At 42.5% G+C, this 27,848-nt stretch overlaps 1 protein-coding gene across 3 annotated transcripts in view; it reads left to right on the top strand.

Annotated features, from left to right (window-relative positions):
- RXYLT1 (ribitol xylosyltransferase 1) overlaps window positions 1-11,746 on the top strand; it is a 33,106-nt gene extending 21,360 nt beyond the window's left edge. The window contains exons 1-6 of one of the 3 annotated variants that reach the window (XM_087723503.1): window positions 90-340; window positions 3,866-4,027; window positions 7,282-7,384; window positions 9,384-9,698; window positions 9,992-10,162; window positions 11,112-11,746. In XM_087723503.1, the coding sequence (XP_087579629.1) occupies window positions 199-340; window positions 3,866-4,027; window positions 7,282-7,384; window positions 9,384-9,698; window positions 9,992-10,162; window positions 11,112-11,532 (1,314 nt within the window). In that variant the 5' untranslated portion in view covers window positions 90-198 and the 3' untranslated portion in view covers window positions 11,533-11,746. Of the gene's footprint in view, window positions 1-86; window positions 341-3,865; window positions 4,028-7,281; window positions 7,385-9,383; window positions 9,699-9,991; window positions 10,163-11,111 lie in introns of those variants that run through there. The other 2 variants (XM_087723505.1, XM_087723504.1) reach the window with 2 other exon arrangements.
- Window positions 11,747-27,848: the final 16,102 nt, after the last annotated feature.

The following is a 27,848-nucleotide window of genomic DNA, read 5'->3' as shown; positions in this document are numbered from 1 at the left end:
TGTGGACTTCAACTCCCAGAGTTCCTCAGCCAGCTTTGCTCTGTCTTAAAGGAGCCACGTTGGAAAAATATACAGTGGGGCAAGGAAATCCAAGTTCAATTCGCGTCAGGCCAAAATATCAGCCGCCTAAGTGTGGCGTCACGATGCAAGGCCCTTCTACCCCTGCGCAGGATGGCTGCCGCAGTTGGGCTGTGAAGGATGCGGCTGACTCGAAAGCGGCTCTGCTTCGTGTTGTTGGTGGTATACTTGGTTTTTTCCCTCTACGCGGCTTACAGCGTCTTCCTGAAGCCTCGCCGGCCTGCCGCCTCACGAGCGGGCCAGCGGGAGAAGCAGGGGCAAGGTAACGAAATGGGGACACTTAGCTCTTTCCCCCAGCAACATCAGGTGGAGATGGACCGCTTTTTTGCCTTTCAGTCTAATTGAATTCAGGACATCCGCATCAGCCGAGGGCTTCTATGCTTCAACATACCTTTTCTTCTGGTGCATTGAGCAGCGCAGTGCATGGCAAAACAGGATACCAGCCTCTCTGTTGTGTGTGTTATATCAGTGGTCTCCAACCTTGGCAACTTTAAGACTTGTGGACTTCAACTCCTAGAGTTCCTCAGCCAGCTGGGAGTTGAAGTCTACAGGTCTTAAAATTGCCAAGGTTGGAGACCACTGTGTTATATGAAGCTTCAAATAATCCCATTAAGGGATTAGCATATTCCCACAGAGTTAACTATGTTATATTGCAACTTTCACAATTCAGGATCCTGAGGGCTTCAGCATTAACGTCTGGACCACTCCAGAGTATCTCTGAAACCTTTATTATTATTTTAATGAAATGTCTTTTAATATGAAAGTTACGATGTATTTAGATTTGTTCTATAATGGTACTGTTAAAATAAGGGAAAGAGCAGAACAAGTTAAAATAAGGGAAAGAGCAGAACATTTGCACTTTTGAACCTATGGTATATATTTTCTAAGTGTCTGTAGTCAGTTTAGTTTGCCACAATTACGTTTTTATAAAGAGAGCTGGTTTGGTGTGATGGTTGAGGCATCAGACTTAAAAAGCTAGCTTGGTGATCTTGGGCCAGTCACTCTCTCAACCCGAGGAAGCAGACGTTGGCAAACCTCCTCTTAAAAATCTTTACGAGAAAATTACAGGGATTTCTCCAGGAAGTCAACAGGAATCAAGGCTAATTTGGCACTAAAAGAAACAAACAAAAATTTAAGTAGTATTCTACTGTGATTGCTTCATATTGTACATTGTATAATATACTTACTTCAATACAACAGTTGGAATAGTTTCTGTCCTTGTGGGAATTTAGACACCACCAGCAAATCCCTTCCTACATTGGAAACTTTTTCTATTATAAAATAATGAGATATGGTGGAATATGGAGCAGTTTCAGAACAGAAATCATGAGGAATCAGGTTAATTTTTATTAAATAGAGTGAAAATGGATTATAAAGAGATGACATTAATATTACAGTATATTCATTGGCTATCAATCCTTGCCTTCTGTCTCTCATGACTGATGTTGTTTTTTATATAGCTAGAATACTAACATTCCAGCAGATCCATCTTTTTGCCCACATTTTCCAAATCCCTCTCTCTCCAGTTCGCTATTATCTTCAGAATAAATGCCAGAAATGAGTATCTCAAGTTACAAGGCTTTGATTGACAGTTGAATACTGTATCATTACCAGTATTTTGGTATATTTGTGATCTGTTATCTAACCCCAAATAACGTTATCTCATAATTTCTATAAGGGATTGTGATAATTATTTTTGTATTTCATAGGAACTATTGAAATTTACTTAGACATTTGCTAAAAAAATCAAAACTGAACTTTCTTTGTTTTTTCCTTGAAAACATTTCACCTCTCATCTAAGAATCTCAAAAAAGATCAGAACTGAAGAAGCTTCTTGGATGAGAAGTGAAACATTTTCAAGGAAAAAAACCAAGCAAGTCCAGCCTTTTGAAAAAGCCTCTCTAGATAGGCCAACCATGACCTGGGAGGTTGAAAATCTCCATAGACATTTAAAAAAAATTAAAATAAAACTTTTCATAAATCCAAGATCTCCACTTTTTTCATGCTATTGTATGTTCCCTTCACCTGTGTGAAAAGCGGATATCCAATATCCAGGGATACTGAAAGCAAATACAAGTGAAAAGCTACCCATTGTTAAGAGGTCGTTTCTAATTTTTTAAAAGTAAATATGTAGCTGAAATCTGTTATACCCAATTTAGTTTTATACTTCTGCTTTAGCAAAGCTTTTTATTGATTAAAAAAACCTTCCAATTTATGTAGTATATTTCTGTTGAGTTGGCTCAGGCAAAGAAATTCAAGTAGGCTGGGGTAATAATAATTCATCCTTTCTGAACATTAAAAAATAGCGCTAGAAATTCAGTGTCATACATACACTTGGTTTGAAAGGGAAAAAATAAATTTTGTTCAGCTATTTTCTGCTTAACAAAATGTTCAAGGAAGGCGCTAACATCCCAATAACCAGTAGTAATGTCAAAGAATAATATTCACAACATTTTATCAGTCTTTAAATGTTTTGCTGTTCTTTTTGGCAAAGTATATTTTAAGTTGTGTAATGAGATGTGCTGCAAAGATTAATGCTCTTCTTGAAAGTTCACCTGCATCGTTAATATTATAATCTACAGGCCTTAACATTAGAAAGCTAAGGAAATAACATTTCTTTTGTTTACTGTTTCTGTGTATAATATGAGTATGCATACCAAGGGGAAATTCATACATGTACATATTTGATTGTATGTGTGAATTAGGTTTTGTAATGCCTACTGTTTTCTATACAGATAGACCTCAACTTATAACAGTTTATGTCTATGGAGATTCTCAGTCATGCAGGTCATGGTTATCCCAAAGATGCTTTTCAAGAGGCAACAGGACTTTTTTGTTTTTCCTTGAAAATGTTTTGCTTCTCATCCAAGAAGCTTCTTCAGCTTGGAGCATCAAACAAGACAGTCCAGTTGCTTCCTGAAAAAGCACCTTTGGGACAACAATTCATTTAGTGACTGTTCAATGTTAACAATGGCACTGAAAAAAGTGACATGACTATTTTTCATACTTAGGACATTGCAGTATCATGTGATCAAAATTCAGCCACTTGGCAACTAACTCATATTTATGACAGTTATAGTGTCCAGTTGCAGTAGTAACCTATGGGGTGTGGGAGGGGCTTAATGGGTGCAGAAGGATGTGGGGACACAGTGAGAGTTGGGGAATTTGCAAAGTTTAGGAAGGGTATGAGGAAGACCCAGTGAAGCTTGGGAAGGGTGTACAGAGGTTCACAAAGTTCAAGGAAACTACATGAGGAAGGCACAATGAGTCTTAAGTGTGGCCAGTGTGGCATAGGGAGGATGCACAGGTTGGGGAGATTTACCTCAGCAACTAGTATCAAATATGTGTGCTTGAATAACATTTGCAGTAGATGAGTATACATAGAATGATAACGGTTTAGTGATGAAAAGTAACTTTGCAACCAATACTTGGGTTTACAATCTTTACTGGTATGTAAAATAAAAACTAAACTAAGACCACAAGTACAGTTTCACTTAGAAATTGGTTAACTTAACAATTAAATTGCCAGCTCCAATTTTGGTTGCAAAATAAAGACTACCTATCTGCCCTGAATGGCAAAGGCTTTTCACGATTTCAGATAGGTTCCTATCTGGAGATACTGTGGTTAATGTAGATGTTTTCATTATGTTTTTGATAACTTAATTGTTAGTATATGTACTAAATGGATTTGTAACAATTATTATTTGAAAGGCATCTTGGAATAACTGCCCCTCTGTGAAATAATTCATATGAGATTTTCATGTGATTTCTCATTTTTGATTCCTAGAACATGTTGTTTTGGGAGTTGAACAATGGAATCCTTGGGAAGTTAATGAGAAAATTTATTTGCAGCAGAAATCTGCAAGTAGCTTTCAGATGCTGAAAAAGATATCATTGCAACAAAACCCCACAGACTTCAGAGTACAAATTTGGGGAAAAGCTGCTATTGGTAAGCATTTGTAATTAACAAAGTACAGTGGGGCAAAAAAGTATTTAGTCAGCCACCAATTGTGCAAGTTCTCCCACTTAAAAAGATGAGAGAGGCCTGTAATTGACATCGTAGGTAGACCTCAACTATGAGAGACAAAATGAGAAAACAAATGTAAATGCTGTTTTTTAAAATATTATTACTTACTTGTTTAATTTAATTGCAAACATTTTATCTCCTGAGATGTCACTGTATTGAGTGGATATAGGTGTTAGAAAATAATTTGTTTGTACTTCTAAAAGGGGTCCCAAAAGATCCTGAAGTATATTTCACAAATATTTAAATAATTAAGGTCAAATTAAATATGAAATGAGACATATAATTGCCTGTCAACATATTTTAAAATTAACTTGGATACCACTCTCTATAGTTACAAAATTTGTCTTTATAGTTACATAGTTTTATAGTTGTTAAACCACGGGAGCTACTTTTAAAATAAGATGATATATAAGATGTGTGTGTAAACACAAGCATAGAGATTGAAATGTTAAAATTGCACCTATAGTTAAAAAATTGTTTAACTATGTAATTGTACATAATTGTATATGAAGTTATATAACCAATGAATTAAAAACTGCCCCCCAAAATATGATGCTATGTTAAGTTAGTTGCCATTCTTCCCCAATCCTGCTCTTCTCTTATCAGAAGAGATACCGTATTTTTTGGAATATAAGACGCACCTTTTTTCCTCAAAAAAGAGGCTGAAAGTCTGGGTGCGTCTTATACATTGAATACAGCATTTTTTTGCCTCCCGAAACCCCGCCCTTCACCAAAATGGCTGTGCATAGCCTTTTGAAGGCTTTCAGAGAGCTCCTGGGGGCTGGGGAGGGCAGAAATAAGCAAAAAATGGGCCGTTCTCCCCCCCCCCGACCCAAGCAGCACTCTATAAGCCTACATAAGGCTATTCATGCCTTTTTATTTGGGGAAAAAAAAACGGGCCCATTTTCGCAAAAAATGGGCCGTTTTTCAGAGGTTTGCAAAGTGCAAAAAGGTTTTTTTTCTTTTTCGGAAAGCTTTTTAACTGATGAGAATTACATTGATCAAGTGCTGTGCCAGCCGAAACAAAGTCTTAAGGTTTGTAAGCAATTTCCTTCTCCAGCACATGGATAAATACACCTGGAAACATCTACCTACCTACGTACTCTCTCTCTCCCTACCTATCTACTGTGTTCCTCTCTCTTTCTATTTCTCTCTCTATCCTTCTACCTACCTACCTACCTACATACTCTGTCTCTCTACCTACCTTCTGTATTTTTCTCTCTCTATATCCCTCTATCTACCTACCTACTCTCTCTCTCCCAACCTATCTACTGTATTTCTCTCTCTCTATCCCTCTACCTACCTACCTACCTACACACAAACACTCTCTCTACTACCTACCTACTGTATTTCTCTTTCTCTCTATCCCTCTACCTACGTATTCTCTCTCTCTCCCTACCTATCTACTGTATTTCTCTCTCTCTATCTCTTTCTATTTCTCTCTCTATCCCTCTACCTACCTACCTACACACGCTCTCTCTACCTACCTTCTGTATTTCTCTCTCTCCCCCTCTATCTACCTACCTACCTACTCTATCTCTCCCTACCTACCTATCTACTGTATTTCTCTCTCTCTCTCTTTCTCTCTCTCTCTCTATCCTCTACCTACCCACCTATCTACACACACACACACACACTCTCCCTACCTACTTTCTGTATTTCTCTCTCTCTCTATCCCTCTACCTACCTACTCTCTCTCTCTCCCTACCTATCTATTGTATTTCTCTCTCTCTCTCTATTTCTCTCTTTCTATTCCTCTACCTATCTACCTACCTACACACACACACTCTCTACTACCTACCTACTGTATTTCTCTTTCTCTCTATCCCTCTACCTACCTATTCTCTCTCTTTCCCTACCTATCTACTGTATTTCTCTCTCTCTATCTCTTTCTATTTATTTCTCTATCCCTCTACCTAACTACCTACTCTCTCTACCTACCTACCTTCCTTATTTCTCTTTCTTTCTCTCCCTCTATCCATCTACCTACCTACTTTTTTTTTTAATTTGCCTCTTCAAAACCTAGGTGCGTCTTATACTCCGGTGCATCTTATACCCGGAAAAATATAGTATTTCTCATGTATCTATGCCATATAATGTTACACAGATTTCAGTCAGAGGGCCAAAACACTTTTATGTTTCTAAGGTTCTGAGTTGAAACAATTCTTGCAATCTCTGAAGTGATCTCTTTTAAAGTACAAACCAGCTGTTCCAAACTAAAAAAAGAAAATTTTCAGAATGATCAAAACATCATTGGAACACTTCCAGCAAATCAATCAATTCAAATTCAAAACGTTCATATTTTCAGTGTAACTTATAATGAGTTTTTGTATCTGTATGAACAAAAACTATGCTTTGCTACTTCTGAGTCTTAGTGCCTATTGTATATGAATAATCAGTTGTTAGTGCTGTGCAAATTACAGTACTTAGTTCTTTTTTTTAGAGTTAGATTTGTTTGCTGGACTGCAGCATTAATAAATTGTATTCAAGAAAGAAGCAACAGTTATTTTGAAGCACATAGACCAGAAAAGTCTATTTCCTTATTCCCTTCCTGATTTGACTTCTTAGAAGCAACTGTAAGTTAGGCTCTCATTATTTTATTTGTTTTACAAAATGTATTAAGTCAATTTAAGATATCAAATCTATGGAAGTCCTGCTTTTTAGGATTTGCTGTTAAAAGAAAATACCACAACCAGAAAAATCTGAATGTGCCCATTCTATTTATAGATGAAATAATTCTTTAATATCTCAGGCATCCCACACTTCCTGTTTAGCTAGTATTGGGAGGAATAATGACTTAATAAAAATTTCCATCTCTTGCTGAACAGCTTGAATGGACCAGATTATTTATTCATAGGTGAAGAAGCTGTCATTTCTTCTTTGAAACATAATTATTCTGAAATCAAACCTTAGTCATGTAAAAATTCTATTATTTGCCCGCCACTATTGTCTGGAGACACCTAATTTTTATTCTGTAATGTTTATATTTGTATTTTATTATTTATTCTTAATAGCTATGGCTTAATAAAAATCTACCTAGCTAATTTCTTTTGCATTCTTTCTTGAAATTATTCTGCTTTGTTTTATTTTTCTACATATTAATCTTGGCTATTTTTATTATTCTTTTGAACATCAAATATTTCCTTAATCATTACATTGTAAATTGTATTTTATAGGCCTTTATTTATGGGAGCATATCTTCGAAGGTTTGCTTGAGCCTGCAGATATAAAAGCTCAGTGGAGAGAAGGAAGCACAAAAATAGGAAAATCATATTTCAGGTATCATCTGTATGATGTGTCTTTTCAATGTACTGATAGTATTTTCATAGCCTAGTGTAATGCTTAGTGTAATTTGGCACATTAAATAATGGAAAATGCCAATATTCAACCTCATGGATTCTTCCTATCGTATTTAGCACTAAAGAATATCTTCTGTTGCCAATGGGGGAAAATAAATAGATTCTTAAAACTGGAGTTGAGGAAACTTTGATTTATTTGTTCTAGACCAGGTCTGTCAAACTCGCAGGCCAGATGCATCACGCACTTGCCACACCCAGTTTAGTGAAGGGGGGGGAGTCCTGATATGTCACATGATGCCGTGAGTTTGACACCCCTGTTCTAGACTCTACCCTTTATTCAGATTTTTTTTTGTTTTATATATTCAATTAATAGCAGTAAACCATTTCAAAAGTGATTTTTCAATACAGAAATACTAACCTGTATTTTTCACAGATGAATCAAAACTAGATGTAATAATAAACTATTGTTATTTGAAAAAGGAAATGAATTCGATCTTATCAGTTTTCAAAACTGTTTTATGAAGATGAAAGGACAGACATTTTTGGCTTGATTTAACCTCTTCTGGGATTTTCCCTATCCATCATAGATATAATCATAATCAGAAGCTCCTGATTATTACTCCTGCAGTGATCAGATTCTGCTAGATAAGGTTACTCATACCTATGTTAGAATATAGTAGCCATAGGGAGTATGGTTACTAAAATATCACCTTAGCAGAAAAGGCCAGCATATCCTTACACTTTTTAAGTTATCCTCAGTATATGGCTGCTATACAACTTCATTTTCCATTTCCAAATCCTAGGAAGATTCAAAAAATCTTGTACAGGTATCTGGAAATAGATTTGGATTGGATGAGGACTATCATATTTTTCGGAGTATAAGACGTACCTTTTTCCCTCAAAAAAGAAGCTGAAAATCTGGGTGCGTCTTATACACTAAATACAGCATTTTTTTGCCTCCAAGCCCCCCCCCCCCCCCCCAGCTTTCACCAAAATGGCTGTGCATAGCCTTTAGGAGGCTTTCAGAGTGCTCCTGGGGGCTGGGGAGGGCAGAAATGAATAAAAAATGGACCATTTTTTGCTCAATTTCCCCCCCCCCCCAAAGCTCCCAGGAGCACTCCTAAAAGCTATCCATGTCCTTTTTTTGACAAAAACTGGGCCTGTTTTTGCAAAAAAATGGCTGTTTTTTTGCTCGCTTTTGCCCACAATACAGGAGCACTCAACAAACCTAAAAGGGTATTCATGCCCTTAAAAAAAACAAAAAAAAAACGGACCTGTTTCCGTGAAAAACGGGCCGTTTTTGGGAGGTCTGCAGAGTGCAAAAACTTTTATTTTTAAATTTGACTCTTCAAAATCTTGGTGCATCTTATACTCCAGTGCGCCGTATACTCCGAAAAATACATAATAACTGAACTTTAATCCAGATAAAACAAAATTACTGCATAAGGGAATGCTGAATGGCTTTGCACTCCCTTAAAAATATGGTATGCAGGTTGGGAATTCTGGATTCAGCACCATAGGAGGAAAGATTACTTTCTGTGCTTTTTTTTACTTTGCTTGATTTGAGAAAGCTGCCTTTTTACATTTATCGTGTACTTCCATCTAGCCTGGATGCAGTAATTATTTAATGAGGTGCTACCCTCAAAGTATAATATTTTCAGCTTCCAAAAATGAAACTGCCTAGGGATTAGAGCTTATATAATACCAAAACTCTAATGGGAAGGATGTGCTTCTGTTAAAGATGAACTGATAAAATAGCCAGTGGTCATAATGATGTGATCAGTCAGCTCTCAGAAGTTGTACCGTGTTTTTATGCATCCTATAAAAAAGAAGAGTAAAATTACATTTAGCACCAATGAAACACAAGTGGCAACTGTTACTTAAACTGGCTCTATGCATATATATGTGACACACAAATAGAAAAAACACACACATACACACCAGTGCACTTTTTTCTATTTGTGCTTTATTGTTTACAGTTTCATCACAGGCCCATCTGTAGTTCCTGGTTACTTCTCTGTAGAAGCTGACACTGTCGTCTTAATATTGAATGGCAGAGAAGAGGGAAAGATCGCCTACGCCACTCAGTGGCTACAATATGCACAAACACTAATGCAAACACACAAGCTGCAGCATGTTGCTGTTGTGTTGCTTGGGAACGAACAGTGCAAAAATGAATGGATTTTTCCTTATTTAAAATCCTATGGAGGATTTGTAGAACTATTTTTTCTAATATATGACAGCTCCATAGTAAATGAAGAAGATATTTTTCAGTGGCCTCTAGGAGTAGCAACGTAAGTATTGAATATTATCAAGCAACAATTTTAAAATGTGCATGAAATTTGAACTGTTTTCCTCAGATTTCTGTACATGAAATTAACATAAAAATAGTTTGAATATTTAAAACTTTGTAAAATTTCTCTTATAAACAAGTAGAAGATGACAGTGCAATTCTGTATTGCCAAATTGAAAAATAAATACCACTGAGTTCAGTTATTCCCAGACCATATAGGATTGTTCTCTTTTAACAGGTCTAATAAAGTTTTCTTTTCAATCCAATTAGCATGCTTATGCAATTTGTTTATAGTTATAGACATTTTCCTGTGGTTGAACCAAGTTGGTCAATGCTCCAAGGACCAAGACCATATCAGTGTAACTTCCTGGGAACTGTTTATAAGAATTCATCTAGAGAAATTGTATTGGAGATATTGATGCAAAGTGGGCTTCACAAGCTCTGTTGGATTTCAGTCAGAGAACAGTAAGAAATATCATTTGTAGTTATAAAACCTTTGAAAGGATTAAAATATTGTATTTTGTCTTGACTGCAGTAGCAATATAATGCAATCATCTTTATAATAATGGAGAAAAATAGCCAATATTATTGAGGATAAGAATGATTTTAAGGATTCTAACGGTGATGCCTTTTAAAAATGTGATAGGTGTTGTATTTATATATGAAATTTAAATGTGTGAAATAGAATGTTCTGCTGCAACAGGGGTGTCAAAGTGGGGGCCCGTGGGCCAGATGGGTCATATGGTTCTGATTCTCCCCACCCGAATGTTGAATGAAAGTTGCGTTTTATTGTTTGATTTTTATTTATGCACTGTCTTATGTTTTTTGTGTTGCACCCCCCTTCCTATGTATTGTAAGCCGCCCTGAGTCCCCTCAGGGAAAAGGGCGGCCTATAAATCATAAATAAAATCCTAAATAAATAAAATCCTAAAAATATGCAGGCCACACCCACCCCGGCTCCACAAAGGCAAAAAACAAGTGACATGATCGACTTTGACACCTGTGTGCTACAGCATCAGAGCCTTAGCTGATCACAGCTTCTGTGAATTTCCTTCTAAGAATGTCTCTATCATTATAATCTCTTAGCAGGTGGCATCATGTGAGTTCAGATGCTAAACAAAATTGGCCTGGATAAACTCTTGCCTTCAAGGAAAATAGAATTATAGGCTAAACGGAGGAATCAATTTTTGCTGCTCTGGTGCCAAAAATGTGTCCAAGAAATCACTAGAAATCCATTTCAATTCAGTTACTAGATATAATAGTAGTAATAATTGAATAGATTTTAATGATTTGCCTAATCTTTAGGCATTTCTATTGCTGCTGTAGCAATTTTACTACATTTGAAATTTACATTGTAAATTTTACAGTTTACTCTAAAACGGTGCATTTCCAGACTCTTCTTGTCTTGTTTTAGGTGGATTCCTCAAGAAACTAATGAGAGTTTGCAGATCTATCAAAATGCATTGTTGGAGAGTGATCTTACATTATGTCCAGTGGGAGTAAATACTGAATGCTATAGAATCTATGAAGCTTGTTCATTTGGCTCTGTTCCTGTGGTGGAAGATGTAATGACACCAGGCAATTGTGGAAATTCATCTGTGCACCATAGAGCACCACTGCAATTACTAAAGACCATGGGAGCTCCCTTTATCTTTATTAAAGACTGGAAAGAGCTTCCTGCTGTTTTAGAAAAAGAGCAAAATATGACTCTACAACAAAAGATTCAAAGAAGGAAAATACTTATGGAATGGTATCAGCAATTCAAAGCACAAATGAGACAAAAATTTGTTAGCACTTTAGAAAAAGCATTCTTACCTAAGGATAAAGGTGATTGATTTCAACATGAACTGAAATATGGTTTCTTGCAGCATTTCAGTGAAATATCATTTTTTAAAGAAAATACTTTTTGTCATCTATTGTAAATAAAATTCATCTAGGAAAAATAAATGCATATCTGTAATGTAGAAATGTTGAATGAATGTTGACTCTTCCTAATATGTGTACACATGACAAATTTAGTTGAAATACACTTTTAAACTGTAGTCTTTATATCTGCTTGCCAGGAGGAAACTTATTTAAACTCAGCAGATGTGCCCTCTGTGATAATGTGTAGAATATTTTTCATTACCTGTGCCTCATTACCTATTATTTGGATGCTATTTTTACTTAGTTTTTCTTTTACTCCAGTAAAATAAATTATAAAGAGTTTGTTTGGAAAGCAGATGTCACTAAGGAAAAAAATTGCTTTGATTTTTTTCAATAAAATGTAAGTACCGTATTTTCACGACCATAAGCCGCACCGGGTTATAAGCCGCAGTATCAGTTAACGTTAATTTTTCAAACTTTTTTCATACATAAAGCGCACCGGGTTATAAGCCGCACCAACGGAGGGGCACCCTAAAAAAAAAAAGAAAGGAGCCAAGCCGTTCCAGAGATGTGAAGGGAAGCTCCGGGTGAGAAAGCGGCTTTCAAAGCTCCATCGAGCCCCGCATGTGGATTTATTTATTATTTGCTCAGGGATCCGGATCCGGGCCACCTGTTCCTCCGGGGGCAGCCCAAGCCTTTGAGCGGGGAGCGGAGCTTTCTCCCGAAACGGCGCTTCTGCTCCCCTTTGGCACTTAGCTCTGGGAGAAAAATGGAGCGTGACGGATGTATCAGAAGCTGATCCGGGAGAGCTGGCAGAAAGTGAGCAACAGCCCCCTGGAGCACAGCGTCGTCCTCGCGGAAGGCAATCCAGTCTTTATAAAGGAGCTGATCTCTTCTCTTCTCTCTCTCTCTTTCTTTCTCTCCCCCCCATCCTCTCTCTCCGGCTCTCCTTTCGTTCTGCTCCCCCCCCACACCGTTTTGCTTACAAAGCAAGAACGATCAAGCGGTGGGGCGTAGAAGCTTGAGGGGGGGGGAGAGAGAGAGAGAGACCACGGCCAATGTCGGCTGGCACAGCAACCGGATTTCTGGCTCCGAAGATGCTCTTACGGGCTGCCTCGTTCGCCGCTCCACCCTGAGAGCTTGGTAAAAAAATAAGGGGGGGGCACCCTTTGTCCCTTCTGCAATACAGAGGCGGGGGGTGCGGCAGGGGGGGGGAATCCTGCCGCTCCTAATCAACTAAGGTCTGGTGGCTTCCAAGCTTGCGTCCCCCCCCCTTCTATCTCTTTTCAGGCAGATACCGGATCCATCAGCCCCTCCCAGCCCTCCCCCCCACCGCCAGCAGACCCGGTCCGGGAAAGACGGCAGAGAGGAAAAGAGAGAAAGAGAAAGAGGGAGGGAGAAAGAGGAAGAATAGAGAAAGCAGGAGGCTTCCCGCATCCGCGCGATGCTTTGAACCCAAATTGGAGGGGGGGGCGTCCCGAGAGACGCATTCGCATGACACCTCTAACCCGGATTGGGTGGGGTGGGGGGGAGAAAACGGGGTGAGGGTCTGTCTGGTGGGTGGGCTCTGCTGGCAAATAAAACCCGGGGGGAAAATGGGTCGGTTGAACAACGCGTCAATGCAGGGGTGGAGGGAAAGCCTGGGCTGGGGCTAATGGGGCTTGTAATCCTCTACCCCAACTGGCCGGGGGCTGCTGCTGGGGCTGGTAGTCCGGCCAGCCAGCCAGCCAGCCAGCTGCAGGCTTGGCTTTCAATCTGGACTTCCTACCAAGCGGGGGGGGGGCTCGGAAACGGGCGCTCAGCCCAGCCGTCCTCGTGCTTCAAGTTTGAGCGTCAAATCGGGAGGGAGAGATTTTCGATCTTTTTCCATACATAAAGCGCACCGGGTTATAAGCCGCACTGCCGGTTTTTTATCAAATTTTAGGATTTTCAGTGCGGCTTATAGTCGTGAAAATACGGTAATTAAAATTATTCAGCAATTTTCACAGCAAAGCAGAAGTTCACTGTTTAGAAATGGTATTAACAAGAATAACAAGCTTTTATGTAGCTTTTTAGTTAAAATTAAAACATTTTTAAAAGTGTAAATCAGTTGTTTTGATTTCAGTAAGAAATCTTTTAAATTAGTTACTTAACATTATTATCTTTTTCAATGTTTGCCATTGAAAATTATAAAGCTGCATGATTGCTATTTAATTTACTCACTTGAATTCCAAATACAGAATATTTTAATTAAGGTATGCTTAAAATTAAATATTGAAAAAATTATTCAAAATGAGTCAATCAACTAAACATTTGTGAAATTAAACCCTAAGATACAGATCCCTGGGACCTTTTGAATGTCAATGCATCTATTTCTATCTTTATTTACATTTCATTTTAACTCTGTTTTTAGAGATTGCACAGGATATAACACATTTTCAAAGGAATGAATAGGTCATGGCAAACCACTCTAATTTGTTTTATAATTTAATTGCATGGTGGCCGTAGTATACGGTATATTATATGTTGTAAAATATTTGAATAATTCTCCCATTTAATCCTAATGACAATAGCAAAATGAATACTAGATTATACTATTGATGAAAGAAATGTCCTGGGTTCGGCTCCATGTGGGGAAAAAGACACTGGAGACATGGAGGCTGCTTGGAAAGATGGTTTATTGGTGGACACAGTGACGTGCAGGCAGGGGAGGCAGGGGAGGCAGAGCCTCACCACTGTAATCATTAAAAGAAAAAAAATGTAAAAGGAAAAAGGCTGAGGTAGTTGCTGCCAGAGTCACAGTGGATGACTCTACTTAGTGCTTAACTGTTTAAAAAAGCCTCTAAAAAAGTGCCCTCTTCAGGAGGAGGCAAGAGAACCATGTGCCTCATTTAGTCTATCTTTATGATCTCTTGAGCAGAGTTAAGCAAGGGTTAAAAGGCAAAAAATTCCTTATGTAGATGAGGCACGTGGTTCTCTTGCCTCCTCCTGTAGAGGGCACTTTTTTAGAGGCTTTTTTTAAACAGTTAAGCAGAGTCACCCATTGGAGGCTCTGGCAGCAGCTAACCCAGCCTTACTTCAGCAGCTCTTGCCTTTTTCTTTTTACATTTTTTTACATTTTCATCATGGCAGACAAGAGGAGAGTTGAAATCCTTTGTGAAACAGCTGGAAAAGGTATGTAGGTCGGATGGAGGGGGGAGGAATTCAAAATTATTGTAATTTGTAAGTAATTGCAACTTGTATTATTATAAGTAATTTGTGTTTGTGTGTGTTTTACCCGCCTCTGCTGGTTCGTGGGCTGGCACTTTATTTTTTATTTTTTAAAGCCCTGCCGCTGCGCCGGCCATAGAGCGGGATGCATCTCGCTCTATGGCAGACGCGGCACCGGGACTTTAAAGCCATGCCGCCGGGGCCCTGCCGCCACTAACGAGCTGCTAGGTCAACAGCTACCATCCAGTAGAGTCAAGATGCAACTGCGGGGTTGTTGTTTTTTTTTAACCATGGTCGAAGATTCCCCGTCCACTAAGCGTGTTCACCTCCCCAGCAGTAGGAACTCCCACAGGAAGGATGGTGCCACGAAACTAGGCTGGCCTTCAGCAGGGAGGTCCTGGTCTGGGAGAATCTGCAAGGCCGGACTTTAGCAGAAGGCGGCGTCTCCAGGCACGCCGCACCAGGACCACACCCTCTCGCTCGCCCTCAGCCTGGCCAGGCAGATAGAGGGTTAAGCCAGGCAGGGCCGAGGAGCCAGCCAGCCGGCGAGAGCAGCTCCTGCGCAGGGTGGGGATCGGGTTCTGGCCCCGGTCTGCCTTGCTCGCGAAGTTGTCCAGGGGCCGGAGAGAAGTTGGCGATGCTGGGCGGAGGCAAGGGTGCTTGCGTCCCTACTGGCCATGGTGTTCCGCAGGCGGGCGAAGAGCCACCCACTCTTCAGCCAGGAGTTTCTCATCCACAACCACGCTGACATTGGCTTCTGCCTGGTGCTCTGCGTGTTGATCTCACTTATGTTCGAGGTGAGCAGTGGTTCACTGTGGCGGCAGGGCCCCGGCGGCAGGGCTTTAAAGTCCCGGTGGCAGGGCTTCAAAGTGGTGGCAGGGCCCCGGCGGCAGGGCTTTAAAATCCCGGCAGCAGGGCTTCAAAGAGGCGGCAGGGCTTTAAAGTACCGGTGCCGCGTCCGCCATAGAGCTCTGTGGCAGCGGGGCTTCGGTGGAGCTTTCCAAAAGCGCCGGGGAAGCCCTGGCGCTGGCAGACATATGGCAGCTTTTGCCTGCTTGCCTCACCGGCATGAACCTCACCGCACGTCACTGGGTGGACAGGACCACATGGCTTGAGGCCTGGACAGAAAAGGTGATCACATGTTTCAATGTTGGTGGAGAAGAGAAGGGAAAAAGAAAAGCTGAGTCCCTGGTTTTGATTTGATTTGATTTAATAAATTTATGGGCCGCCCAATTCTGAAGGACTCTGGGCGGCTTACAAAAAATAAATTTTAAAAAGTAAAGAGTTAAAAACAAACGGAGAAAAACAGATTAAAAGAAAGCACATCATGCACCCAGTCTAATCGGGGCTGGACCTCAGTCAAGAGGTCAACAGCCCCAGGCCTGCCCTCTCTGGTCTTTGATCCTGAGCTTGTATTCTCATTGGTTGTCAGACTCCCATGGGGCCATGCAGGGACAACACTCTAGGCTGCTTTTTGAATCCAGGTTTGGTTGAGTTCTCAGATGCCATGTGAGTAAAGGGCCAATATCATCATACCTTGATCCCATCCCCCTGGAGGTGAAGTGGAGAACTCTTTATTATGTAAAGGGACTACTTGGCCTTCTTAATGGCCCACTGACAAAGTGGGATGGGCAGGAAGCTACAGGAAGCTATTCTGTCTTTTAAAACATGTTTCTTTCTTTTCACCTCCAGAGAAATATTCTGCCTTTTCAATATTTCCTAGGATATTTCATTTTTCTGGGTGAGGGCTGGGTGATAACTTCCTACACTATAATTATGGCTGGTTAAACATTCAAACCTGAAAAATTTGTATCAGTGCATAGCAAGCTGGAAGGAAACTTCAAGTGACATACCACAAGGTCTTATGCCAGTGTACTTATAAACAGTTTGGATGATGAGCTGTAAATAGGATTATCAAATAAGATAAAACTGGGAGAAATACAAACTCCTTCGCTTGGATGTTTTTTTGCTGAAGATGTGAAACAGGCTGGTTGACATCTGTCATAGATGTTCTAGTCTAGTTGTTATGCCTGCAGGAGGAGTTGGATGAGATTATTCTAACATTCCACCTTTATATTCTATGATTCTGTTTGCATTGCCTAGAAATAATACAATACAAAAAGGATAAGACGGCATAAAAATATGAACTTAAAATAATAAAAAGCATGCTACAATCTTATGTATGGCAACCATAATTAACTTGATCACAGTATATGAATCATCGTATGATCTATGTATGAATATACAAGAATGACTACAAATAATATAGGAATCAGAGTTGTCATGGTCATAAGACAACTCAGACCCAATTTTATGACAGTTATTAAGTGAATCACCATGGTTGTTAAACATATACATAGTCATAAGTGTGAGCTCATTTTTCCAAAAGGTTTTAGAAATCACAATCACATGACTGTAGGACTACAACCAGTGTTAATGCGAGTCACCTGCCAATCACCTGAATGGTGAACCCTCCCATGACCACTGGGAATGTAATAGGCACCTGCAGAAGCAGGGACGGGAATTTTGGCAGCACAGAACTTTCTTAGGAAGGAATAGATTTCATCAGGGAAAAGGCCAAGATTAAACTTGAGAGAAACTTGCTTTCTCATCTTTTGGCTTGGGCCTGAATCATTGGATGGTTCAAGAGTCATGAAAACCAGTCGTGGGAGGACTGACCTTTTTTCAGTATTGTCATAACTTCAAATGGTTACTTAAAAATGGTCATAAATTGATGCCAGGCTCAAGCTGCACTATTTTTTTTACATATTTGTCTTAAAATATTTACGCATTTCTTAATATACATTTTCTTTTCTAAAATATGAAGCTTGCAGATAGAAGATAAAATAGATGCCCTTGTTTAATAAAAAAATATAAGAAATATTAAAGCAAATTAAGTGGAAGAGCCTACAAGTTTTCATCTGGCTCCAAATGATACTCTTGTAAAGAAAGTCATGGATAGCTCTTTTTTATGTAGGTCTAAATGATATGTCTGGTATAGTGGTAGAGAAGCAATACATCTGAATTTCTAACATTTCTAACTCTTACATGTAAAGACATTTTTCAGAAACACAAATATGTATCATTTGTAAATACAGAACTAGAAATTTATCTGATATTAATGCACAAAATCATTTAGTACAAATTTAACACCCGATCCCATTTTTATATAATGCAAAAGTTTTACAGAAATGCAAATTACTGGTATGTTGCAGGAAGTAATATGTTGTTTGCATAGGATGAGCAAAAACAGATATAAGTAAATATTCTGTATCTTATATGGGTCTGCAGATCATAAAAACTATAATAAAATCAAGCATCATAATGACATGTTTGGTTAAGGAGACTTTGAATTCTGGCCCCACCTTAGTCACAAAACCAGCTGGGTGACTTTGCGGCAGTCATTCTCAATCCTTGGAATGGAATGTGTGAATGATTTTGGGAATGAGAGGAAGCGACATGCCTAGGAAACACTCAGACAAGAAAGGCAGGAGCCCCTAGTGGTTTATGGGTCAGAGAAAGAAACTTAGGAAGGACCTGCCCTATCAAGCAGTTAAAAGTAGAGGCAGGAAGTTTGTACTTTTGGACCTGCAAGGTTTAGTTTTAGAATCAGTTTATCTAGTCATCCTTCCTGTCTGGTTTACCTGGAAAGGATGAAAGCCCCAGGAGGCAGGTAATGGAAAAACTATTTCTGAAATCTCACCCATAAAACTGCAGAGGCTTGCCGAGGCAATCGTCAAGAGTTAACACTGACTCAAAGGAACCCCCCCCCCCTTCTCCAAAAGTAATAACATAGCACCTGGGTATATTATAGCAGTGCTTCTATAATAAGGTGACCAGACGTCCCGCTTTTGGCGGGACACACCCGCCTTTTGATGCATATTCCCGCGTCCCGCCCGCTTTTTAAAAAGGCACGCTTTTTTTGGCGCTGGCAGCTCCCGCCCATCAGCTGCTGGGCTGGCTCATCGTTTCGTTCTATGCTACCTACAAATTTAAGCCAGCCCAGCCTGCCGCTCACTAATTTGATTGGCTGGACTCCAGCCAATCAGTGAGCTGGCCAACCAGCTCACTGATTGGCTGGACTCCTTAGCTGAGGACGCATGCGCGAGTTCTCCATTTTATTTCGTCTTTCTTGTTGGGGTTGCAGCTGCTGCGCTTACTCACTGGTGGTGAGTATGTTTTGTATTGTCTAATTAATTTGGTACCGTGGGAATCGGGAGGCGCTGGGGGGAGGAGACGTTGCTGGTCGCCGCGTGCTCCCTCGCTCGCGGCTGAGGAGGGGGAGGAGGGGGAAGCAGCCCGGCGTTGCTCGCAGAGGAGGAGGAGGAGGGGTGGAAGGCAAGCAGCCCCGCGTTGCGTTGCTCGCGGAGGAGGAGGAGGAGGGGGGAAGGCAAGCAGCCCAGCGTTGCGTTGCTCGCGGAGGAGGAGGAGGGGGGGGGAAGGCAAGCAGCCCAGCATTGCGTTGCTCGCGGAGGAAAAAAACGGCGGTCCTTCTAGCTCGCTTTGTTGCTTGGTTTGCTGCAGCCCTGGGGAGCCATGGAGAGGGCGAGTCAGAGGCAGCCCAGCACCTGGCGTCCCCCCCCCTCGGCGGCACCGAGATGGCTCTCCTGGACGCCTGACCTGCCGGTATCTCCCCCCTCCCGTTTTCCGCCTTCCGGAAGCCCATCGTGTGTGTGTGTGTGAGAGAGAGAGAGAGAGATATTGTGTGTGTGTGTGTGTGAGAGAGAGAGAGATTGTGTGAGAAAGCAAACGTGGGAAAGTCCTTTGCAGGCGGCTAGAACTGGCCGCCCGCAAAGGGACTTCCCCAGACTGGGAGAGATATTTTTAAAAAACGGCGGTCCTTCTAGCTCGCTTTAAGGCTTGGTTTGCTGCAGCCCTGGGGAGCCATGGAGAGGGCGAGTCAGAGGCAGCCCAGCACCTGGCGTCCCCCCCCTCGGCGGCACCGAGATTGCTCTCCTGGACGCCTGACCTGCCGGTATCTCCCCCCTCCCGTTTTCCGCCTTCCGGAAGCCCATCGTGTGTGTGTGTGAGAGAGAGAGAGAGATATTGTGTGTGTGTGTGTGTGTGAGAGAGAGAGAGAGATTGTGTGAGAAAGCAAACGTGGGAAAGTCCTTTGCAGGCGGCTAGAACTGGCCGCCCGCAAAGGGACTTCCCCAGACTGGGAGAGATATTTTTAAAAAACGGCGGTCCTTCTAGCTCGCTTTAAGGCTTGGTTTGCTGCAGCCCTGGGGAGCCATGGAGAGGGCGAGTCAGAGGCAGCCCAGCACCTGGCGTCCCCCCCCCCTCGGCGGCACCGAGATTGCTCTCCTGGACGCCTGACCTGCTGGTATCTCCCCCCTCCCGTTTTCCGCCTTCCGGAAGCCCATCGTGTGTGTGTGTGAGAGAGAGAGAGAGATATTGTGTGTGTGTGTGTGTGAGAGAGAGAGAGAGAGATTGTGTGAGAAAGCAAACGTGGGAAAGTCCTTTGCAGGCGGCTAGAACTGGCCGCCCGCAAAGGGACTTCCCCAGACTGGGAGAGATATTTTTAAAAAACGGCGGTCCTTCTAGCTCGCTTTAAGGCTTGGTTTGCTGCAGCCCTGGGGAGCCATGGAGAGGGCGAGTCAGAGGCAGCCCAGCACCTGGCGTCCCCCCCCTCGGCGGCACCGAGATTGCTCTCCTGGACGCCTGACCTGCCGGTATCTCCCCCCTCCCGTTTTCCACCTTCCGGAAGCCCATCGTGTGTGTGTGTGTGAGAGAGAGAGAGATATTGTGTGTGTGTGTGTGTGTGAGAGAGAGAGAGAGATTGTGTGAGAAAGCAAACGTGGGAAAGTCCTTTGCAGGCGGCTAGAACTGGCCGCCCGCAAAGGGACTTCCCCAGACTGGGAGAGATATTTTTAAAAAACGGCGGTCCTTCTAGCTCGCTTTAAGGCTTGGTTTGCTGCAGCCCTGGGGAGCCATGGAGAGGGCGAGTCAGAGGCAGCCCAGCACCTGGCGTCCCCCCCCCCTCGGCAGCACCGAGATGGCTCTCCTGGACGCCTGACCTGCCGGTATCTCCCCCCTCCCGTTTTCCGCCTTCCGGAAGCCCATCGTGTGTGTGTGAGAGAGAGAGAGAGAGATATTGTGTGTGTGTGTGTGTGAGAGAGAGAGAGAGATTGTGTGAGAAAGCAAACGTGGGAAAGTCCTTTGCAGGCGGCTAGAACTGGCCGCCCGCAAAGGGACTTCCCCAGACTGGGAGAGATATTTTTAAAAAACGGCGGTCCTTCTAGCTCGCTTTGTTGCTTGGTTTGCTGCAGCCCTGGGGAGCCATGGAGAGGGCGAGTCAGAGGCAGCCCAGCACCTGGCGTCCCCCCCCTCGGCGGCACCGAGATTGCTCTCCTGGACGCCTGACCTGCCGGTATCTCCCCCCTCCCGTTTTCCGCCTTCCGGAAGCCCATCGTGTGTGTGTGTGAGAGAGAGAGAGAGATATTGTGTGTGTGTGTGTGTGTGAGAGAGAGAGAGAGATTGTGTGAGAAAGCAAACGTGGGAAAGTCCTTTGCAGGCGGCTAGAACTGGCCGCCCGCAAAGGGACTTCCCCAGACTGGGAGAGATATTTTTAAAAAACGGCGGTCCTTCTAGCTCGCTTTGTTGCTTGGTTTGCTGCAGCCCTGGGGAGCCATGGAGAGGGCGAGTCAGAGGCAGCCCAGCACCTGGCGTCCCCCCCCTCGGCGGCACCGAGATGGCTCTCCTGGACGCCTGACCTGCCGGTATCTCCCCCCTCCCGTTTTCCGCCTTCCGGAAGCCCATCGCTTCGGGCGCTTCAGGCTCTTTCCTTTCCTCCCATCCCTTGCCCTGCTTTCTGCTCGAACGGAATATCTTCTGCTGCCTCCTCCTCCCCCAACAGCACTGCCGGATTTGCCGCCCAACGCTGCGGCTGAGGTGAAGCCGCCAAAACTCCCGCCAGCATCCCTGCTTAGGTGAGGTGTTCCGAGCGGAGGGGGAGGCAGGCACCGCCGCCGCTGCCATGGGCGGGGGCGCCTGCGGGAGCTTTGGCGGCTTCACCTCGGCTGCAGCGCTGGGCAGCAAATGTGGTGGTCCTCTTGGAGGAGGAGGGGGAGGCGGCAGGAGTTATTCTGGTGGGGGGGAGGCTCGTCGGCATCTTCAGCGGCAGCCCTGCCCCTGTGAAAAAACCCGAAGATGGAGCAGATGATGTCGCCGCCACATGACTGTAGGAGGAATTCTGGGAGTTGAAGTCCACAGTCTTAAGCTGTCAGGTTTGAAGATCCCTGTGTTTTTTTTCCCTAAAGGGTTAGGGGTGCAAGGATCTTGTAACTTGACAGCTTTAAGACTTGCATGCTTCACTGCCAGAGTTTCTGAGCCAATATGACTGGAGGAGGAATTCTGGGAGTTGAAGTCCACAGTCTTAAGCTGTCAGGTTTGAAGATCCCTGTGTTCCTAATAGAAAGAGTTCAGGTTTCCAATCTAACTTAACCTTTGTTATTTCTTCCAACCTTTTCCAGAATTTTTTTGCCTCTTCACAAGTCCACCATAAATGATAATATGTGCCATGATGTATTGAATCACATTTCCAGAAATTTAGCGAGGTATTTGTTGAAATTTTGGCCAACCTTGACGGTGCCAGATGCCATCTATAATAAAGCATTTTGTACTGGTTTTCCTTGTATGGGATTGATAGTGTCATTCTTAAATTTATTCCCCAAAATTTTTCCCATTTGTCTAGTTCAATGTTATAGCCAAAGTTCTGTGCCCTTTTTATCATTGGTTCTTTTACAATTTCCTCTTCCATTTGATACTTCAAGAGGAATTTGTATATTTTCCCTATCATCTTTCTGTCCAGACTTTGAATAATTTTATCCAATTCGTGTGGTTCTGTTTCAATACCATATATTTTAGTGTCTTTATTGTATTTAGTTTTAATTTGGAGGTAGGTTAGCCAATCACCTTTCATATTCTGATCTGCCAATTCTTCAATTGTTTTTAAATTTCCCTGTCTGTCAATTAGATCTCTGTATCTTAGAATTTTGTTCCAATCTGTAAAATTTGGGTGTGTCGTTCTTTCTGTTGGTGATAGCCAATTTGGGGTTTTCACATAGTGGATTTTTTTGATTTTGAGCCATTGTTGCAGTAAAGTTCTAATTAAATGATTTTGAAAGTATTTGTGCGTTTTATGTTTGTCATTCATTCCATAAGAAATTATGCCAGCCTGCCTGCAGGTCATGGCCTTCTAAGATCAGAATTCTTTTATTCTTTAACTCAATCCAATCCTTCATCATTGTCATTGTTACTGCAGTTGCGTATATATAGGCTCCCTGTGTGCTTCCATCCATCCCTACAAAGATCTGCTGACTCTTCCTGCCTGCTGGTAAGTGAGCTGGGTTTTTTCTTTTATTTTTTTAATGTATTTTAAAATAATATTTTATTTATTGTGCATATGATTTTTAAAAATAGTGTTATTCTGTGTTGATTCTTTTTTTAAATTGTCTTAAACTATTTAAAAAAAGATTCTATCCAAAATAAATTGAAACAAGCCATTTTTAAAATTTCTATGCACAATACTTTGAAATGGACTCAGGAGTCATGATTGACACTGAGTGAATTTGCACTTTTAATAATCAGGAAGATACAATGGCATTGAAAAAAGTGACTGATGACCATTTTTCACACTTAGCGACCATTTTCACACTTAGCGACCGTTGTGGCATCCTCATGGTTACGCGATCAAAATGTTGATGTTTGGCAACGGATTCGTATTTCTGATGATAGTTTGAAATGGTGACAGTATAAATTATTGCTGGTGTAATACTTAACAATGGTTTTTAAGGATTTCTTTTATTTATAGAATACCTTTTTTATTATTTTGGGGGGATTTTTACTTTTAAATTGTTTATAAAATGTATTTACTACAAGAAATGTTCCTTTTTGCAAATGTGATCTTTGCAAATCTTTGTGATGCAATATGTTCAGACCAGGTTTATGTGTCTCAAAGTGGCTGCTATTCTATGGGCAGGCCAGGTTGGTGCAAGGCAGCTTTGCCAGATTTGGTGTGTTTCACCCTCATTGAATTTTATATCGTATAAAGAATGGAAGGAGGAAGGAAGAGAAAAAAGGAGGAAGGGAGTGAGTGAGGAAAGAAGAGGATGGAAGGAGGGAGGGAGGAAGGAAGGAAGAGAGGGAAAGAGCAGAAGACAGATAAGGTGAAGGTAGATAAGCAAGAGGAATGAAGGAAGAAGTGAGGAGTCTCGAGGAGGGGGAAAACATTTAGTGACCAAAGTTACAATGGCATTGAAAAAAGTGACTGATGACCATTTTTCACACTTAGCGACCGTTGCGACCATTTTTCACACTTAGCGACCGTTGCAGCATCCTCATGGTCACGTGATCAAAATTTTGTTTGGCAACAGATTCGTATTTATGCTGGTTTCAGTGTCCCGGGGTGACCTTTTGACAAAAAAAATTTTTTTTAATCAAGCCCCCCCCCCCCCCCCGGTCAAGGGTGTCCCTCTTTTCCAATCTGAAAATCTGGTCACCTTATTCTATAACCCAGATTAAATAAAGGATCCAGATTGCAAGCTTTGTCTGCAAGTCTTTAGACATAAAGATTTGTTTGTATATAAAGTAAGAGCTGGAGTAATTGTTTCAAGAAGGATATGGGCTGCTATGAGTGCCTGGAGGCAAAGCAGGATGTAAATCCAACAAACATATTGTCAGCATCACTTCATTCAGTAATCAGGAAAGAAAACCACTGGACTCCATTTGTATTGAAATCAAGTGTACTTTTACTAATTATAAATGAACAGTTGCAAAGCTAAGCTGAGTCTGGTTAATTAGGCATGAAAGCTAATAATATAATGTATAATCCATTCCCCTCCCCTTGGCATCCCCGTGTACAGTCCAATCATATTTCCCCCAAATGTCAGGTGTGAGATAACTTCGAAAGGCATCACCAGGATGGAATGCCGGACCATTGGCCTTGGTGGAAAACACCCCTCCTCCACATGCGCAGTAGGGTGGTCAGTTCAGCGTCTAGAAACTTCCTCCAGCACATCAATGATTCCCCTCCCAAATACCATGACCCTCCCTCCCCGTTTCAATGGCAGCCGAAGCAGTAGCAAAGCAGAGGCTGACATCTGGCCCTCCTCCAGAAAAGGGTGGTCAGACCTGCAGAAATGAGAAAACACAAACAGACGAACAACAAGACACGAAAGGGGAAAAGGGGAGAGGAAGAGAGAGAAGAGAGAGAAAATTTTTAGGAGAATGGCCAAATCAGGGCTTCTCGGGATAAGTAGAATAAAACTTGCGGAGTAGACGAGGGGCCCGAACATGGGACCCATCAACCCATTCGGTGTGAGAGGGGGGAAAATGCTTCCAAGCCACCAGGTATTGGACACGGTTCCGGCATTTACGAGAGTCCAAAATCTCGCGAACCTCGAAATGTTGCTCACCCTCAATCAAAAGCGGAGCGGGCGGAGGAGGGATAGGCAGACGCAACGATGAAGTGCAGACAGGTTTCAGGAGGTTAACATGAAAAACAGGGTAAACCCGGTTAAGGTGTTTAGGCAGCTGCAGCCGGACAGAAACAGGGTTGATGACCTTGACAATGGGAAATGGGCCAACATACTTAGGCCCCAACTTCTTCGACTTTTGGGGAGTTTGAAGAAATCTGGTGGACAAATAAACTTGATCACCAACTTTGTAATCACATGGCTTAGTCTGCTTCTTATCAGCCTGTTTCTTATGAGCGCGATGCGCAGCATCCAAAGTTTGGAGAGCTAAAGGCCAAATGCACCAAAGGCGGTCACTCCACTCGGACAGTGACGACACTTGGGGCTGCTCACGAGGAACCTCAGGAATGGGTACAAAATCCTGGGCAAATACTACACGGAAAGGGGTGAACCCAGTGCTGCTATGCACAGAATTATTATAAACCACCTCCGCATGTGGCAACCAATCCACCCAATCATTTTGCTGGTAGTTGATGAAACAACGTAAATATTGTTCTAGTACAGAATTAGTCCTCTCACAAGCCCCATTAGTCTGAGGGTGGTGGGCGGAGCTTAATCTCTGGGGGGAGCAAATCCGCTTCAGAAATTCCTTCCAGAAAATGGAGGTGAATTGCACACCTCTGTCCGAAATGATGCGGTTGGGCACCCCATGTAAGCGGTAAATGTGGGAGATGAACATCTTAGCAAGAGCCTTAGCAGAAGGAATCTTGGAGCAAGGGATGAAATGGATCTGCTTGGAGAACAAGTTAGTAACAACCCAGATAACAGTGTGTCCCTGACTCTCAGGAAGTTCAACGATGAAATCCATAGAGATCTCCTTCCAAGGGGTGACAGGGCAAGCTACAGCTTGGAGCAATCCCTGCGGTTTTCCCGGCAGGAGTTTAGCAGCAGCACAAACGGGGCAGCTGGCAACATATCGTTCAATGTCCTTTTTCAAAGAAGGCCACCAAAACTGTCTCTTGATGAGATGGAGCATTTTAACGAAACCAAAATGCCCTGCCATTCGGGAATCATGAGCCCGCTGAAGAACAATGAGTCGAAGAGATGCAGGAACATAAAGTTTCGCCCCAATCCAGGGCAACTCATCTCTCATAGTGCATTCATTCACGTGCTGCCGGAACCAATCACCATCAGGGAGGGCTTTCTTCAGGTTGGAAAGAAAGTCTTGAGACATCTCAACTTTAGAACGTGCTTGATTTCTAGTAACAACCAGAGCAGCGAGGCTTGTCGCGGGAATGACAGGCTGGACCACACTGAGTTTAGAGCAGTTGTATTGAGGAAGATTGGATAAAGCATCAGCCATAACAATCTTCCCCCCTGGAATGTATTTCATGGTGAAATTAAACCGATTGAAATGCTGAGTCCAGCGCATCTGTTTAGGAGAAAGTTTTCTGGGAGTTCTCAAAGCTTCCAAATTCTTATGGTCAGTCCACACCTCGAACGGGTGTTTGGCGCCTTTCAGAAAATGGCGCCACATGGCCAAAGCCCAACGAACAGCAAACGCTTCTTTCCCCCAAATGGCCCAAGGTCTCTCCGTGTCAGTTAGTTTGCGAGAGGTATATGCACAGGGTTGTAAATTACCTTGACTATTGGCTTGAAGCAATACAGCCCCCACAGCCACATCACTGGCGTCAGCTTGAACCACAAAAGGCGCATCCATGTCCGGGTGTTTGAGGACTGGTTCCTCTGCAAAAAGCTGCTTTAACTTTTCGAAGGCAGCTTGACATTCCATGGTACAATCCAGCGGCTTGCTAGGCTTGGGTTTCGCCCCACCTTTGGAGTTCAGAAGGTTAGTTATGGGAAGAGCTATCTTAGCAAAAGAGGGGATGAACTGGCGATAGAAATTAGCAAAACCCAAAATTTTTTGCAATTGCCTGCGTGTAAGAGGGACCTCCCACTCGGTGACTGCTTTCACTTTAGCGGGGTCCATCTCAACACCCTCGTGGGAGATACGATAGCCCAGGTAGTCAACCTTCTCCTGATGGAATTCACACTTGGACAATTTGGTGTAAAGCTCAGCTGCCCGAAGTTTTTTCAGCACGGTACGAACCAGTTTTACGTGCTCCTCACGTGTTTCCGTGTAAATAAGGATATCATCTAAATATACAATAACGCCCTTGTAAAGATGGTCATGTAAAACCTCATTAATTAGCTGCATGAAGACCGCAGGCGCCCCCTGTAGGCCAAATGACATCACACGAAATTGGAAACAGCCAAGGGGGCAGTTGAAAGCCATTTTCCATTCGTCTCCCTCTTTAATACGGACTCTATAATGTGCTTCCCTTAAGTCCAACTTAGTGAAGATGCGGCCCTTCCCCAATTGGGCCAGCATGTCTTTCATCAGTGGCAACAGGTAGAGGTTCTGAGATGATATCGCATTCAAGTTTTTAAAATTAACACACAATCTAAGGGAGCCATCTTTCTTCTCCCTGAACAACACAGGAGCCGCCACCTTTGGTCTTGCCGATTCAATGAACCCACTCTCCAAATTCTTATTGATGAATTTTCTCATTTCCTCCATTTCCCTAGTGGACATTGAATATATTTGGGGCTTTGGAAGCTTCACCCCAGGTAAAATATCAATGGTGCAATCAGTGGGCCTGTGGGAGGGGGGTGAT

Source organism: Thamnophis sirtalis, unplaced genomic scaffold (assembly GCF_051295495.1).
Source record: "Thamnophis sirtalis isolate CommonGarterSnake01/CBP01778 unplaced genomic scaffold, rThaSir2_p1.2 scaffold_9, whole genome shotgun sequence".
NCBI lineage: Eukaryota > Metazoa > Chordata > Lepidosauria > Squamata > Natricidae > Thamnophis > Thamnophis sirtalis.
The sequence above is the reverse complement of the archived record's forward strand: the minus strand, read 5'-3'. Positions and strand labels throughout refer to the sequence as shown.